Here is an 18657-nt window from a genome sequence, read left to right on the forward strand (position 1 = left end):
GTTACAGTTTGCGTTAAAAGCATCATTTGAGCATGACCCGAGTAGAGGGATGTGGGAAGGTTGAATAAACAAAGAAAAACCACACTGTGCATAGTTTTATGGGTTGTAGTGTTACCATGACAAACTATACCTTACCTTCCAGTTCTGTTTGGAATTTTTAAAAAACCCTGTAAACCGATTAATATTTGCTGCGAGAATTTTTCATGATTTCAGAATTTTATGGCATACATGCAGACAAAAATTCACTGAGGATTTTGAAATTCTGAGTTTACTCATGCCAAGGAACTTTAGAATTCCTCATTACTTTACTATTCTCACTAACACATGATATTCCTGAAAATTTGTCCTTGTGAAATTACAAGTGCATATAAGGATGCATATAAGGTTGAAGCAGATTATATTAAATTTAATTCACAATCTTTTCAACTTGACAATGAGTCAAGTGCAGGAAGATTATAAAAAAAATGCTTGTTTGAGTTGAGTATCACCACAGAAATTCAACTACTCACATACAGTAACTTCTGCATTGCAGTGTTAATAAAGATAAACACTGAAGAAAATCACAAAAATGACTTGACAAAATGTGATGTCATTTAATATGTAAATTGTATGTTAGTAAAAATATTTTCATAAAATATTAAAAAATATGAAGCCAATAAACAGCACATAAAGTTAGTGTGATGTATGTAAAATTTATAATATACATATTTATTCAATATGTGTTTTATTATCCTCGTATTCAAATTTATTCAGTTCCGTGAACAACATTAAGAAAGTGAATAAAAACTCACTAATGTTCTATTTGAAAATAGTGTTCAGGTCTTGCCCATATCAGATATACATGTACATGTAGTAGCCTATGACACTTTTGACTGTTATTACCAGTGTTATCCCTCACTTTTATTTAAAATTATGCAAAAAGAAATGTATTTACAAAGGTACAGATAATAAAAAATGATTTTATAGTGGATTTTAAGGTGAAAAATTAAACGTATGTTATTTTCCCTCTCTAGTAATTGAAAACAGACGTATCTGTATTAGAAATGTATGGGGGAGGGGGGTAATCATGTCAATCGGTTCCCTTGCATGTTGATGCATCTGTATGCAGCTGTCAATTATGGTATTGAAGTGACACCAAATATATGTGTATCTATAATTGGATATTTCTTGGGATGCAAACAATGTGAAATGTATCTAACAAGCAATATGCATGTTGTATTGTTCAACTAACACTACCTACGTGTATCATATAGGTCAGTTATTCAGTGAGGTTTAGGAAACGCAGATATTCCAACTAAATGATTCTATACCAGAATGTGGGATTATCCTTGCTCCAAATTAAGAATTTCTTGACGAGAATTAGTTTCGTTTGTGTGGAAAGCTTGGTTTCCATGGTAACATACATATGACATGTATATTACTTTTTTGTGATAAATAAATCTTATATAGCCAGGCAAAATTTGATCTTTAGAATTCTGTGATTGTGTTGCTGATTTCAAATGGTAGTGACTATATATAGCCATGTTTATGATGGAAAACAAGCAAGCTGAAAAAAAAAATAACATGTCGTCACATGTGAATAAGAATACCATGGATTCACTATACAGTCTCTCCTTTTCATTGGTGTACAAATATTTGGATGGCTTAACGTTTTTTAAAATGACACTTGAAAACTCTGAAAGTACTTCTCAGGTTTCAGGCTGTTGTCATTGTTATGCAGATTACTGCCTTAAATGCAATACATTCTGATCGGCAAGCGTTTCAAACTCAATTTAGCCATCTATGTCTCTAATAGGCTGAATGGGTAGTAGACATAACTATAGTAGACATAAACCGCTCATGGTATGTGCATGCTGAGTTGAGCTAACCAGGCAAAGTCTCCTATAAAATAAAAGCAATTTTTGGTTTATTGGAGACACAATTTAAATATCTTGTTCTATGATCATTCACGTTGTTTGTTTAACATCATAAATACCTTCATGCTAATGAATCATTTTCTGCACCACAAGCAATATTTTTAATTGGAAGACAATTTCCTGGCAAAATAACAATGATACAAAGAAGAGGAAATCGTTACCAACATATGTAAATAATATTAATAATTTATACTTCCTTCCTCTTGCCCCCATCTCTTGCTAAATTGATTAAATTAAGTATAAAATAAATAATAATAATATACTTTCATTTGGAATTTATTTTCGCTGACAGAATGAATCTGTGAAAATAAAATCGAGTGAAAATAACATTTCCCCCATATATTGTACAATTTCAAGTTTGATTTTTACATTCAACTTGTCAGAAATCAGTACATATTCATACAAATCAGTCATAAATGTCTTTTCAGCTAAAATAAAATAAAGTATTTTACAGTAGTTCTGTAACATCTTAGTTCTTCTCAGTTTTGTTTCACTTTGATTTGAATGCAGCATAGCTGCTGTACATATTCCTAGTTATCTACCAGCTGTGTTGTCTTAAAGTACATTATTTGTGGTATGACGACTTGTATGGACTGTTGCCATGGTTCTAAGGTTAACATAATAAACTACATCAGTCTATTTTTAGCATAAAATAATATTAATCATGGTTTTGTTATATCTCCCCCCATTGTTTTTAATCTTAGTTTATTTTTGCTTGACTCTTGATATGTTTAAGAATTGAGTTCAGTTCTCAGGACAGATCAGCTTGACTTTGTTTGATTAGTTTTTTTTTATGGGGGGGGGGGATAATTTGACTGTTAATATGAAATTGCCATTTATTTTGCATTCTGGAAGGAGCAACTTCATAATTACATGTGAAACTGTCCAAGCATGTCTTCATTTTAAGTAAACACAGAGTTATTTGATGTTCTTAACTTGTATTTGATTTGTTGTACTTTCATTCCTTTATCTTAGGGGCATGTCAATATTCCATGGAGGGGTAATTAAAATATACCGTAAGTCTAGGTTCAGTTTTTTTCTTTAACTGAGGTTGTCTGTCGTTTTAGTTTGAAACAAGGACTTATTTGTGGGTACCGTCGGCCGGATGTTGTATCTCAGGAGATTTTATTCATACTTTTATGTATTCTATCAACAATACATGTACATGTATATCACCATAGCAATTTGATTCAAATATGTCCAAAGTACGTACAAAGACAAGACATACATGTAACAGTATACATAATGCGTGTTGACTTGTTTTTTTGATGACCTATGTCCGACTAGCAGCCATTTTGTTGACAAAAATAATGTTTCCACATGTCAACAATTTCTCAGGTATGCCTTGGGTGATTTCATTCAAAGTTGGTATTTACATCCTAATATCAAATTTACTAATTGCTATCCCTCATAAATAAATCAAACTTGATACAAATATGAATTTACATTTTTTTCTTGTGAATGTACTATGGCAGATTGTGTATTGGATGGATCTTGGCTGTATGTCACTGTGCATATATGTATAATAAAGTATGGTTCAATTTTATGGGTTATCTGATTATTGTTTTAAATGATGTCGTACATTATATGCATGATACTTAGGTATTTCATTGCAATATATAATTTGTTGATATGGCCCTGCATTTAAATAGTCAGTTTTACTAAAAATAAGTGTTTGCTTCTAGTACCGTATTTAATTCATTCACTCATACACTTGTCTAATCTGATTTAGAATTTGACCTAGGTACATGTAGAGGCTATATGTTTGCTTTTAATATATGGTTAACGACCTTTTGTGTTACTCTAATAACTACATCTCACCAACTCCCTATGTAAATCACAGGATCAGCAGCCAATAAGAGCTTGTGTTACATATAGCTTACTAGAATGACATAGTCTGTTTTAGTAAGGCATACTCTAATTAGTTGAGAATTTGCTTCAAAAGAGAGCTGTGTCTAACATGATTTGCATTAGGTAGTTTGGTGTGATGTACTTACAGGCATGTTATGGAATCCATATACAATGTAATGATCACAGAAACAACAAGAACATCTACCTACACCAGATGTAAATTAAACTGATGCATTTCAAACTGAATTTTAAAACAAATGGAATATTTGGCAGTTGAAGTATGGGATTATGGGGTGTTTTTAGAAGGAAGGATTTGATTAGGAAGTGGGTTTCTAATGGTCTCATGAAAACAATGACCTCCAACCCACCCACCAAATTAACTTCTAGTTCTATTTATGTTTATAGTGATCAAAGAAACCATTGAGATTAGTTTATCCACCCAAAATCTGAGTTTCTATCATAAAATTGTAGTATTTTTATATAAATTAACACAATGCTTCCATAGACATGCCAAAAACCCAAGGGAAAAATGATTCAACAGGCCATGTGTGAAACATTAAAATTCATTTGCATTGGTTTTGTGTTAAACGAACCAAAACATGGTTTTCTGCTTTTAATTAATCAAAGACTACATCAACTAATTTTTACAGTGTTACGACTAGTACTATATGTCATGTATTGTGCCTTTCACAGATCGTCTCCTCTTCAGTATATTCTGTGATGGTTGGTTTGATTGATAAATTTATTCTTCCACAACAATATTTTTTTTGTCATTTTGCACTATCCAAGTATGTCTGTCATAGCTCTTATTTTAATACACTATGAACCATTCCTAACATATGCTTTGTGTCTGTGTCTTTGTGTTGCATGATGTTTAGAATGTAAGATCTGTTTTAATTCATATTTTTTTTCTGGCCATGCTTCTAATCAACTTGATAAAAATAAAAAAATAAGTTGTTCCAGTTGGTTAATTGAGTTGATTCAATGCTAGTATGGCCACTGCATTTATACTCTACCCAATAACATATATAATACATGTCTTTTAATTGTATACATGTATCATACACTGCATAACAACAATTATTTTATGTTCTTGTTTCAATGTATTATGTTCCCAGAAGGATGAGTTAGCTTGCTCTATCATTCTCATTTTCTGCTTGGCCCATTCTGTAAGGTGATACCATTGTTCGGCAGGGACACAGCTCTGCATTGCTTCCACTCTCCCTTTGCAGACCCAGAGAACTGCACATACTAGACAATCTTTTGAATGACTTGAATCGCTTGCCTTGGATTCATCATCTATGATTTTGTGCTTATATTTCACTGTTCATGCAGGTCTGTGTTTGACACCTTCCACCCCTCTACTTTTATGGGATGTGCCACTTTTGATAGTAGATACATGTAGTTAAGCTCCGAACGGGCTGTCACGGATACATACATATGAGATATAATAAAAAATATGTTGGGATTCTAGTATTTTGCTGCCAATCTGTTTTTCCAAGTGAGAAAGCCAACAACAGTCATCTCTCCAAGTGTTGTCATCCTGTTCTGCTCTCCGCTTGTATTTACATGCCAGGTTTATTGCTTCATTAGGTGCTGCCTGGCAACTTGATGGCAATGCAGGCATAGAGAAGACTCGATCCTCATCCGAGGAAGACCTCACAGGTTCAAGAGCCTGGTTGTTACAGAGTACCACTCAGCCTGGTGAAGCGGTGAGTTAATGTCCCACTTCATATTTTACCAAATTAACAGATTCAAGTTTTATTAATAATAAAAAATTCAGGATTCACAAAATTAATTGTTAAGTATTGCGAGAACCAAAATAGCATAAATGTTAATCATTTCAAATACCAATTTAATTTAAAGCATATGTCATGTGTACACAATGTATATAAATATTTGGTAAAAACATATGATATGTATGAAATCATTGGTTGTGTATATATGCTAAAAAAATCTATCCATTGAATAATGAATTCTTGCATGCATATAAGTTCATTTTGTACCCTTTAGTATTGAACGCATTTGGTACTAATTTACAAATACACAGCTGTTTTTTTGTTTCACCATGCTGTATGGTAACATCATTTCCATGTTTCACTTAACGTTGCGTTGCTGCTCTGCAAAGATTTGGTAAATATTGTGTTACATGTTAAATGCATTGTTGTACTTCAGGATAAAGTTACTGTAGAAAGTCAGGTGGGCATGAACGCTATGGTACGGAAAACATCATTGCCAAAGTAAGTGTCATGTATGTAGCCTCAAGGAGGCAGGGGGGTGGAAGATAGAGAATTAAGTTGCATGGTTTAAGATGGCTTATTTAACTAAATTACAGTTTACACCTGAAACTGAGAGAAGAATGCGTAATGCTAGCAGCGGAAGCGGCCTTGCCAGGCTAGCCAGACGGCTCAGTCAAAGGGGAGACAAACGAGAGCACGGGGAACGAACGCCTGCACGGCGACAACGTTCTATTTCAGTCGATTGGTATGTATATACGGGGGCTAAAACGATAGATGTGGCATGATATGCAGTGTTTTGTCAATGCGTCGTCCCCACCACATGTTGCATGTCACCTTCCCACTCCTAGCTTTTCGTCAATCAAAGCCTCCCGTGTGCCAATCGTTTGCTTTGTCATATAAATTTCTCCATTGTCGGGTATTTAACTGCTCTTTATGATACTTTTTTCTCTAAGAAGTTATTTATGTGTACTTGGGTGATGGCTTAGTTGTAATGTAATTGAATTATGTCTATCTCAATTTACATAACTGTTTTCAGCAAGTGCAGAAATTATATCTCAACTCATCAAAATAATATTCAGAAAAGAAACAGAAATTATCACTTTTATCTTTGATTTCTATAACACGTGTGATTTCTTTTGTGTTACATTATTTTGCTCGTTGATTTCCATATAGATTTACTCACATCTATAATTGAATTCTCACAATAAAAATTGTTTGTCTGGCTTGTTTAACAGGTACATTTAATGATTTCATTGGCATTAAAGTGCTCTGTTTAGTCAAAAACAGTATCAGTGCAGTTCTGAGTATCGAAATTGAACTCCATTTGTTATCTGTACATGTATATCATAATCCTGTATGAGATTTTTCTTAGTTTGACAGAAAATCAATATTTTTTTTGAGATCAAAATCAACTTTGTACATTGTCTTCACCATCAAGGAGATTACAGGTTTAACTCTTGTGGTGGGGCTGCCCACCAACAGAAAATGTCATTCAATCGAAGGGACCAGTGAGCTGCATAGGTACAAATGAGTTTTCCCATTGATCTAAATAAATAAATAAATAAATAAATAAATAAATATAAAAAAAATAAATAAATAAATAAATTGCAAGTTATTTTCGAAGTAAGTAGTTTGTATTTTGCTAAACGACACAAAATTTATAAAGAGCAAATAAGCAACTATTTTATTAATTTATTTTAACCAAAATTAAATAAAAGATATTAAAGGGCATGCCACTGTGATGACATGCAATAACAAATTTTACTGATCATGAGACATATCGTTAGATTTAGGCGAATCTGTCAAATAAATGCTGTTATTAGGGTCCTTCTCATTTTTTTTCTAGTTCTTGCATAATGACTGTAGCTTTTTTATTTGACATGCTCGCTTCTTTGTCCGCAATGTTTCTATGGTAACTGACCAGCATCCATGGGATTGCATTGATTTGTGCATGCAACTGACATGAATTCCATAACCTCATACTGTGCCAAAGTTGGACAATTTGAATGCGATCTTCATCGTATGCTTATAAAATTTGAAAAGCTTATCTTTTTACCGAGCTTTGTTAGAACTTATACTTAGTAGTCTTTTCAACAACTAAAGTTTTAAGTTATTATTGTACTAAAATTCAGACTGCTATCAAATTCAGAATCTCATATTACAAGACATTTAACCTCCTTTGTACATGTACCTATTGTAATTTGATGCTACGAACTTCTTTTATGACATACATTTGTAACGTATTAATATTTCATGATTCAAATTTCTTTCTTTTCAATATATTAATATAACATTATAATATATAATTATATAACATTATATTTCACACTCGCACGCAAGACAAATTAAACTTGATATACACGTACCATTTCACGGTGTGCTTTGTTGCACTAGCATGTACTACTAAATACATACAAATTGATATGCAGTTATGGCATTTACGTTATAACGTGTGCTACAAAAAACAATGTTTTTATATTACAATAAATCATAAACTAGTGTGCATGTTTATTGACGTCAAAGCTATCTTTATTGCTTTTTAAATATATCTTTAAATCCACCATTCTTTCTCCATTAATGTAAATCTAATGTTGTGAAGCTCATTTCCACGTTGGATCCATCCTTTGTTTCATCAATTGTGATTCCTGTTTATTGGAGTAATTGGTTCAACAATTTCAAACTTTTTCTGAATTTGTTGATACTATATAGTGAAATACGCATTTACAAAGTTCACAATACAGGGAAATTCTTGAAACTAATAGCGGTGACATTTCATGTGAGATCATTTCATTGGAACCAAATTTCATGTTCACTAATGTCTACAAGTATAAGTTTGCTCAAAATATAATGCTAGCAATAACTTTGTAAATTATGACAGTAACCTAAAATAACAGGCAACATAAACTACTTTAAATGACATTACCATGGTTACTGTAATTGTACAGCATCATCATCATATTAGATAGAAAGTGATTATAGCCATGTGGGGCATCTATGAACTGTTAATGTTTTGAACAAAAGGATGTTGAAGAGAACTGATATCTATGCAAATAACATTATCTCATCCCATGGGACAAATTATGGTAATGCAAGAAACATTACTTTTAGATGAAATTAAACTAAAACTAATCAGCCTGTGAAATATAGAAGCCTATCAATTTTATTCCTAATGTTAATTCATTACAGAAACAATTAGTTTTATCAGTTAGGATATAAATAGATTTGATGCGTAATATAGTCTTTCACTTTGTCTGTATTGAACTACTTGTATAAGTGGTTGTATATTGACCTGTAATAGCACATAATGATCTTTCGCTTGGTCTATATTGACCTTCATTTACAAGTGATTATATATTGACCTGTAATAGGTCGTAATGTTTGTTCTTTGTGTCTGTATTGACCTACATGTACATGTACAAGTGATTGTATATTGACCTGTAATAGGTCATAATGGTTGTTCACTTGGGCTATATTGACCTATATGTACAAGTGATTGTATATTGACCTGTAATAGGTCAGTCATAATGGTTGTTTTTTGTGTCTGTATTGACCTACATGTACAAGTACAAGTGATTGTATATTGACCTGTAATAGCACATAATGGTCTTTCGCTTGGTCTATATTGACCTTCATTTACAAGTGATTATATATTGACCTGTAATAGGTTGTAATGTTTGTTCTTTGTGTCTGTATTGACCTACATGTACATGTACAAGTGATTGTATATTGACATGTAATAGGTCATAATGGTTGTTCACTTGGGCTATATTGACCTATATGTACAAGTGATTGTATATTGACCTGTAATAGGTCATAATGGTTGTTTTTTGTGTCTTTATTGACCTACATGTACAAGTTATATATACCTGTTTTATATTAACATACCTTGAGTGATTCTCAATGAATTTATTTTAAGTATAGGCTCTGGTGGAATGAAGATATAACTACATTTTCTAATAATGTCAATTTTATTGTGATTCCTAATGGATAGGGAGACTGACTTTAGTGAACATTCTTGGTGACCTAAGTTAGCACGTCACTTTCAACCAAAATAATACCTACTTGGAACAAAGCAATCTAAATTAGCAGTTCAATTCTGTTGACTGACCTTTAGTTTGTATGTTTGTAATTTGTTTTCTCCATAGCGGAGATGTTCGGAAAGCTCAGAGTATGGAAAGCTTACTCAGTCCCAACAATAACGAAATTAAAGCTTCGTCAATTCCGCCATCGCCATCAGCTCCGCAAAGGTTGTACCGCAAACTGTCGGGCAAAAGACGAGATAGTGTTGTCCCCGTAGATGCAGACAAAACTGATAAAGAAAAAACTAAAAAGTCTTCCCGGGGAATCACTGACATTAAAGGTAATATGAATTTCTTCATTCATTGCGTTTATAATTCAACATATTTGCTATTTGTATTTATTATGGTTGATTGTCTTATTGGTTACCTACTTATTAAATAATATTTTTGGTTGTTTTTTTTCAGCTCTATTCGAAGCTGTTGAACACCAGGACATAGAGGCTGCAAAGGGAATTTTAGAAACCAATGGTTTAGATATAAATGCAGTGAATTGTGAAGAATTTACAGTACTAGACATTGCAGTGATGACAAATAATACATCAATGGCAAAATTACTGCTTGCCATGGGAGCAAGGGAAAATCCAAGATGTAAGTATATTTACAACTTTGTTGCCAAGTAATTGTGCTCTGCCTGCCTACCTGTCTCCCTCGATCTTTCTTTTTATCTGTTCAGGCAGTATATATTTTCACTAGATTCATTAAAGATATCTGGAAGCAAAAACAATATAATTTATTTGTCTATAAAACACCGTAGAGACATGTTTGAAAATGTTATTGATGCATTTGTATGTGTTTTTTATTTGGAAAATATGCACTACCTTTAAAATCACACCTGTTTTTGTTTACTTTGGACATAGCGATGTAGCATACTGAAATAGAATCATGTCACTGAAAGATTACACAAGTACAAATCATGTTTACTGGCATTTCGGACTTCTTGCCTGATTGTGAGTTCAAGATTTCACAACTATGCCGCAATGCATGCAGTCAGGCAATACGGGATTGCATTGATTTCCACTATGCTTTGGTCGATATGATCGCCATATTGCTTCTGTGCATACAGCTAATCACATGTTAATTCCATAGTATTGTAAATCTGTCAATGTAACACTGTATGTTATAGTACACCCTAGATATTAAAACGTGACTTTTGTATCCAACCTTATTATGGAATGGAAGTTTCAAATATAGAACGGTAAACTTACCGGTACAAGTCAGCCGCGTTTTAAAAAAACATCTATAGTAAGAAAGTTTTTTTTTTTTCAAATGGTTTGGTAGTTGTATATTTAAAATAATATAAGCATTTGGTCATTATGCAGTCATATTGATCTCTGATATTCTTATAGGACTGTTTTTTGTGTTTTTTGTGCTGTATCTTCATAATAATCTGAGCATACATGTACCTACAGGGGTGAAGATCATGGCCACTTAAGAGCTATTTAAATTCTACTAAGCTTAGATTGTATTACTGGAATAAATTGAGTCCATATACAGCCATGACTGTGGCTGTCAATATGATTCATACAACTAGCCAGTAATTTCATCAGCTAATTAGCTGATGATACAGCTGTGTTGCAATCAATGTTACTTTCAGGAAGGCAGTAGATCGTTATCATATTTGGAGGCAAGATATCCCTTCATACATAGCTGGAGGGGTAACATTTACATTGAGACTTCTTAGCACATGTGTTATGCCGACAAGGCTCCAATGAAAACTACCACCTCCGGATCTATACACAGATTAAATTGCAACACCACAATATCGTTAACTAATTAGATGACGATATATTGCTGGTGAGGTGTACGAAACAAATTCGTGGCCACAGAAAATATATAGTTGATTGAGATTTTGCAGTCATTCTTTTTCTAGACCTCATCTTAAGAATGAAAAAGATTGGAATTCAGAAATTAGAATACATATAGAACATAAATTTAAAGATGCAAGTATTTCTGAGCATGTATTTTTTTTTCAAAATTATTCGGGTTTAGTATTCCATAAAATAAAGCCCTTGTTTTGGCAACAAACACAGTAGAATTCATTAAATGAAATATTGAATAACGCTGTCCATGCATCCTGGATTTACATATACCTACATGTTTAGGTAATTAAAAACATGTGTTTTCAATATTCCATCAAAGGAATACTGCTATATTTGTAGCCATATCAATATTTTTATTTTATGATAAAATTCTTCATTTCTTTCCCCAATATCAAATTATTTAAACATGTGTAAAATTACTTGAATGTATCCACTTTTTTTATCCCTCTGAATGCTAGAAACCCCCCCCCCCCTCAAACAAAAATCTATGCAAATATTTTAACATTTTGTACAATTCACAAAATGTTATCATCATTTTAAAACATGCATACAGTTTCAGATATTACTTTTAGTTTTGAATCAATTTTCATCAACATTTCATGTGGAGATGATCAGACTGCACAACATCAGTTTGTAGATGGTGCCAAAGGTTGACAATGGCACGCAAAGGTTTCAATAACAATCTGTAATATGTTTATAATAGGATGATATCAATTTAATTATTAAATTATTTGTTTTAATATGTTTATTCTCAGTAGTTCAACATTCTGATTAGAGAACAACCAGTAGCCTCTATTCAAATTTCTATAAATTTTTTTGTTTTTTTTTTAATATGTACCGGGTAATTCTGAGCTGAAATTACCTTCATGGCATCACATAAATATACTCTTTGAAAATTGTTAGGATACTATATGATTATTATTTATCTCCAGCTATTCAATCATTAATTTACGTCATGTGACATATCACATGATTATGTGTTTTTTAATTTATATGGCATGTGTGGTCCCACAATGGTAATATTGGGCTCCCTATTACATAGATTAAAAAATTTGAAAGGATTGCTCAAAATTTGTTCCTGGATTTATGGAATTATATTTTGTTATAGCCTGATATTAGAAGCAATAAAAACAGGTCATTAGTAACCCTAAATACCCTGAGGATTACCTGCAAGGATAAACAAATATACCTCTCTATATGCCAGGAGAGATTATTCTTTGAAGAATTATTGAAATGAGTTTAATAATGAAAGTTATTACAAAATATGCATATCAAATGGAACTGCAGTCACTTTATCCACAGCACATTCAACTATAAAACAGCTGTTATGTTTTGTTATAGTAGACTTTATATTTTCACTAAATAACCTCATGTTATAAGTATGTGTCAATTACATTTTAAAATGATTTGTTTTTGACTGGCTGTCATAATTTCACTCCATATATGGTTTATGTTGTCTGTGTTACAGCTGTGCATAGCTGTCATAACCATAAAAGCAACAGAAATGCCTTGTAATCCATCCACAATCATTGGTCCTTTTACCTTCACCCAGTTATGAGGCAGGCATGGGGTTGAGCCTATTTATGTTGCATGCATGGGCCCAGTTATGGAGCATGCATAGGGCTGAGCCCATTTATGATGCATGCATGTGGCTGAGCCCAGTTATGTTGCATGCATGTGGCTGAGCCCATTTATGATGCATGCATGGGGCTAAGTCCTGTTACATTGCATGCATAGGGCTGAGCCCATTTATGATGCATGCATGTGGCTGAGCCCAGTTATGTTGCATGCATGTGGCTGAGCCCATTTATGATGCATGCATGGGGCTGAGCCCATTTATGATGCATGTATGGGGCAGAGCCCATTTATGATGCATGTATGGGGCTGAGCCCATTTATGATGCATGCATGGGGCTGAGCCCATTTATGATGCATGTATGGGGCTGAGCCCATTTATGATGCATGCATGGGGCTGAGCCCATTTATGATGCATGTATGGGGCTGAGCCCATTTATGATGCATGTATGGGGCTGAGCCCATTTATGATGCATGCATGGGGCTGAGCCCATTTATGATGCATGCATGGGGCTGAGCCCATTTATGATGCATGTATGGGGCTGAGCCCATTTATGTTGCATGCATAGGGCTGAGCCCATTTATGATGCATGCATGGGGCTGAGCCCATTTATGATGCATGCATGGGGCTGAGCCCATTTATGATGCATGTATGGGGCTGAGCCCATTTATGATGCATGTATGGGGCTGAGCCCATTTATGATGCATGCATGGGGCTGAGCCCATTTATGATGCATGCATAGGGCTGAGCCCATTTATGATGCATGTATGGGGCTGAGCCCATTTATGATGCATGCATGGGGCTGAGCCCATTTATGATGCATGCATGGGGCTGAGCCCATTTATGATGCATGCATGGGGCTGAGCCCATTTATGATGCATGCATGGGGCTGAGCCCATTTATGATGCATGCATGGGGCTGAGCCCATTTATGTTGTATGCATGGGGCTAAGTCCTGTTACATTGCATGCATAGGGCTGAGCCCATTTATGATGCATGCATGTGGCTGAGCCCATTTATGATGCATGCATGGGGCTGAGCCCATTTATGATGCATGCATGGGGCTGAGCCCATTTATGATGCATGCATGGGGCTGAGCCCATTTATGATGCATGTATGGGGCTGAGCCCATTTATGTTGCATGCATAGGGCTGAGCCCCGTTATGTTGCATGCATGGGGCTGAGCCCTGTTGTGTTTCGTGCATGGGACTGAGTCCAGTTGTGGAGCCTGCATGGGGCTGAGCCCATTTATTTTGCATGCATTGGGCTGAGCCCAGTTATGGAGCATGCATAGGGCTAAGCCCTGTTATGTTGCATGCATGGGGGCTGAGCCATGTTGTGTTTTATGTATGGGGCTGCGCCCTGTTGTGTTTCATGCATGGGGCTGAGCCCAGTTATGGAGCATGCATCTTATATATTTATAATATTTATTAATTTTAATACTTAACATACAGTTGATATATTTATCAGTTGAATGGTACGTGAACTGCATGCACTATGAATGATCATGTGTTAAGCAAGTTTATATTATTATAATATGAAAAAAAAAATATTTATCCAAAATGAAAAGTCCCACAATGCATTCTTTTGTTAGGAATTTAATCTACCAATATGGTACAAAGGTGAAAGTATATGATTTCAGGTGTGTCAATCACTGGCTGTTTTGGAACATTCATAAAACATAAATATATGTAAAACAAAAAGACTCTGTAATCCAAGGGATGTATGTAAAGGGTCAAAACCATTATATTAATGCCATACTGCAATGAAACTGACAAATCCTTTGAGCACCAAATTTTTTCTCTCTCAAAATAGGATAAATTTGTACACATTTCCTGTAATTTTCACTGATTGCAGTCATAATTTTGGACCAAATCTGACATTGCTTCTTGTTTTTGATAACAAATTAATTGAAATTTTTGTGAACATTTTTCGTGGGTCAAAAAAGCAGACTGGATGGTGCCTGAATTGACTCACAGAGCCTGAATTAGCACACAGGGTTAATGTATGTATGTATGTATGTGTAAGACAGTGATGTAGGTTGGGGTTATTTTGCATGAATAAACTTCATGGTGTATGTCAAAAAATTTCATTCATTCAGCTTGTATTCAGCAACCACACAACTGATTTTGACATGTAGTAAATAAACCCTGTTGTTTTTATCACACTGATGTCCATGCATTGGAATGAAGATTTTATTTTTTTATTAGGATTAAACAAATCGTGTTAAAATCTCATTTTCTACTAACAGACTATGTGATGCGTTATGAACAGCTGTGCTGCAGTTATTGCTTACAAATATACCGTATTAACATTATTTGAAGCTCTTTTCTAATATGTACTTTGCATATAAAACGAAAAATTGCATTTATTAAATACCGAATGATTCAAATATGAATTATTTTACCTGTACTGGTACCAAACCTCAGCAGTTTACATAAGCACATGCCCTAATAATAGAGATAGTATTAACTGCTAGAGATCAGTTGTCTTTCTAGTTCACCCCAAAATATATTTGCACAAACGCACAAATATAGCCATGTATATTACATTAACATATTATGATATGCATAATCACCATATTTGTCATATTGTGTTTTTTATATACTACTAGTAATCATTTCTTTTATTGCAGTTTTGCTAAAAGAAGCACGACTGGCACGGTTAATAGCGTTAATCAATGAAGGGGAACACAGAGTTGAAGAGCTGACAGATTTAGTCTTGAATTCAAATTCTGCAAATTCAACGTCAAACACACAGCTTAAGGTATGTTATTGTATTCATTTGCAATGCTTTTTTTTTTTCAAATAGGAGCAGATGTCACAATGAAAATAAAGTTAAGTTTATATGACATATATTTATTCTAAGAAAAATAAAACCATGGAAAATTATTATTAATTTTATAATATCAAAACCAACGCAGATCTGTTTAACTCATTATTTAATGTTCCATAGTTTCTGTTTCTTCAAGAACTGTCTTTACGGTTTTGTTTCAGGAAAATGAAAAACTTTTAAAGGAATGGGAATGGAAATTCCGATTGCTGAAACGAATGCGAGCTGGCTATGAGCATGCAAGTAAGTACATATATCAATAAAATATACTATTCTCTCAAAGGTGTACTGTATTGAATCAGCCAATGTTGTCATGGTATCCAGACACTCACATTATCGGTTTTCCAACTGAATAGTACTGGTAATTTTCCAGTTGAATGAATGGTGCCTTACCAAGTTTTTTATCAAATGGTATTACACCCACGCTTGTACATGTACATCTTTTCTATCAATAAAAGTAAGGTTCGGATGGTACAGTATATAAATTGATCCGGATAAATGCTGCTAGTTTTAGTATTCTGAAGTGATTTTGTGTTCTTTTGTATCTTAGTTTTCCTCATGTATCAGGTAAACATGCTTCAGTCATCTATGGCTGCTAAAAATTGTCATTTTTTTACTGGTTATTCAAATTATAAATTTAAAATGGTCGCATATTTAAAATCGTGTCTTCACTGGTAGAACTGTAAATTTAATCTAATGTAAAGATTGCAAGCCTATTTTTGGCATTAGCTGAGACTAGGAGTAAAGTAATTTTAATCACTAGAAAATAAATGGAAACGTTCATGTTGCCTAAATTAGAATAGGAATGGTTGTAGCCATGGTGGTTAAAAATAGTTTTTTTTATAGAGACAGATTTTAAACTACAGGCCCTCTGATTACTCTATCACATGCTTAAAAAAGGTATGTAAATTAACTATGTCCACAGTTTGTTATATATGCACATTTTAGTGTATAACCATATGTGTATTTTTTTGTGTGCGTATATAATTAAGGCAGAGGTGGCATTATTGATGATATCAATATGTCACAGAAACGTGTATTCATGAATACAGAAATCTAACATACAGGTAGTTGTGAGACCCTAGGGATATGCTAACAGTGTTGTATCATACAGAACACTTTTGGTTCGAGTAGATGAGAAAATAACAAATTCTAAATAAATATAAAAAGTTTCATTTCAGGATGTATAAAAAGCCACCCATAATGCATTAGTAGTTTAAATAAATCTTTTAATGTCAGGTAATGTCAGAAGATTGCTAAAAGACTGCTTATAAAGTATCAAGAGATTATTTGATAGGATATTATTGATCCATTGAATGACATCAAATGTCATATGATCAATATGGTTAAATTCTTAGTGAATAAGAATAAAACAATCTGAACATCGGGGACAATCCTAATATAGTGATACCGGTAGTATGCAATCTTTGCTAGAGGGGTAGGCTGGTGGAAATAAAGTTGAGTGAAATAGAATAATGTTTACAACAACAACAACAATTATTGTTTATTATTCATTATTGTTTTCTACTCATTGATGTGCACTATTGCCATTGTTAATATTCATAATTCATTAATATTCATTAAATCTGTCTGGTGCTGACAACTAATCATAGGCAGCTCAGAAATATTCATTTTAATATTTTGTTTTGTAGTATTCATATTTAATAAAATGTTGTCACTTAAAGTTAAGAGCATAACCATTAGGTTTCTGATGTTCAAGTTCAATTATTGTAAGTTTGTTCATCAACTCGCATTGTCTTTTCAGGACCTCCCGAGTGTCCCAAGAGTGTTACCGTGACGACAGCCAGTAGTTCATCACTTCATGTTCTGCTTGAGGAGCCTGCAAATATCAATGGTGCTGTGGTAACAAGATATAAAAGTAAGTTTGATTTTGTAGTAACTTGAATGTACCATAGACTTATTTGGCTTTCATTAAATTATGAAGCAAAACATTATATTATCCGAAGGTATGAGGGGGAAATTTCTGTCTCATTATCATTGTAAAACTATGTTAGAACTGATTGTGTTGTTCTGTAAAATACTTTATTTTCACTTGGAATTAATTTTCACTATTTTGGTTGCAGGATTGATTCAGTGAAAATAAAGTATTTTACTTATTTTACACATTCAACTTGACAAAAATCAGTGAAAATAAATCCATACAAAAAAAGTTTTTCAGCTAAAATGAAGAGTAAATGTAAGATATCATCAATGTCCTGAAATATTTTCTTATAATTTTCTTTTTTTTAATGTCTCATTAATCACTTTAAAATAAAAATTTTGGTACACAGGAAAATCCAGATTTTGTTCGTTTATCTATAGGTTTTCATTCAAACTTGGCACATGGAACATAATACATATAAAAATAAAAAAATGGTCAACTGGTGGCCATTTTGTTTTCAAAAATGCTGTTCTAGAACCATATCATATGTTTTGAAAGCATAATGCCAGATGACTTGACTTGAATTGTAATTTAGTATTGCTTCTTTGTGATTTCCTAACTGAGTGCAATGCTATTTTGAAACCAGAAACATTCACCTATTCAAAAGAAACTAAATAGCTACTGTAACATAAATTTCAATCTAAAACAGCTTTTTTTTGGCTATATAAGGAGGTAAAATTCACCTGTTTTGGTTTAAGTTTAATGAAGACAAGTAGCATGTATTTGTAATTGATAGATACAATGTGACAGCTGTTTATTAGATACTCTTTTTTTTCACCATGTATCAGTAATTCAATTGTCAAGTTTGCATGCTAGGAAGAAGAAAGTAATTTGGTCAATGTCACCATATCATTTCCTCAGTGAATAATTTTGATCGTAAATTAAACTTTACACCACTAGACTT

At 33.4% G+C, this 18657-nt stretch overlaps 1 protein-coding gene across 1 annotated transcript in view; it reads left to right on the plus strand.

Annotated features, from left to right (window-relative positions):
* LOC100367672 (ankyrin repeat and fibronectin type-III domain-containing protein 1-like) overlaps window positions 1–18657 on the plus strand; it is a 136040-nt gene that overhangs the window by 97480 nt on the left and 19903 nt on the right. Inside the window, exons 4-10 of the mRNA XM_085502845.1 lie at window positions 5361–5479; window positions 5943–6007; window positions 9652–9866; window positions 9991–10173; window positions 15615–15745; window positions 15976–16054; window positions 17577–17690. Coding sequence (XP_085358971.1) covers window positions 5361–5479; window positions 5943–6007; window positions 9652–9866; window positions 9991–10173; window positions 15615–15745; window positions 15976–16054; window positions 17577–17690 — 906 coding nt within the window. The remainder of the gene's footprint in view (window positions 1–5360; window positions 5480–5942; window positions 6008–9651; window positions 9867–9990; window positions 10174–15614; window positions 15746–15975; window positions 16055–17576; window positions 17691–18657) is intronic.

This window comes from Saccoglossus kowalevskii, chromosome 8 (genome assembly GCF_978046115.1).
Source record: "Saccoglossus kowalevskii chromosome 8, keSacKowa6.1, whole genome shotgun sequence".
In the NCBI taxonomy this organism is placed as follows: Eukaryota; Metazoa; Hemichordata; class Enteropneusta; family Harrimaniidae; genus Saccoglossus; species Saccoglossus kowalevskii.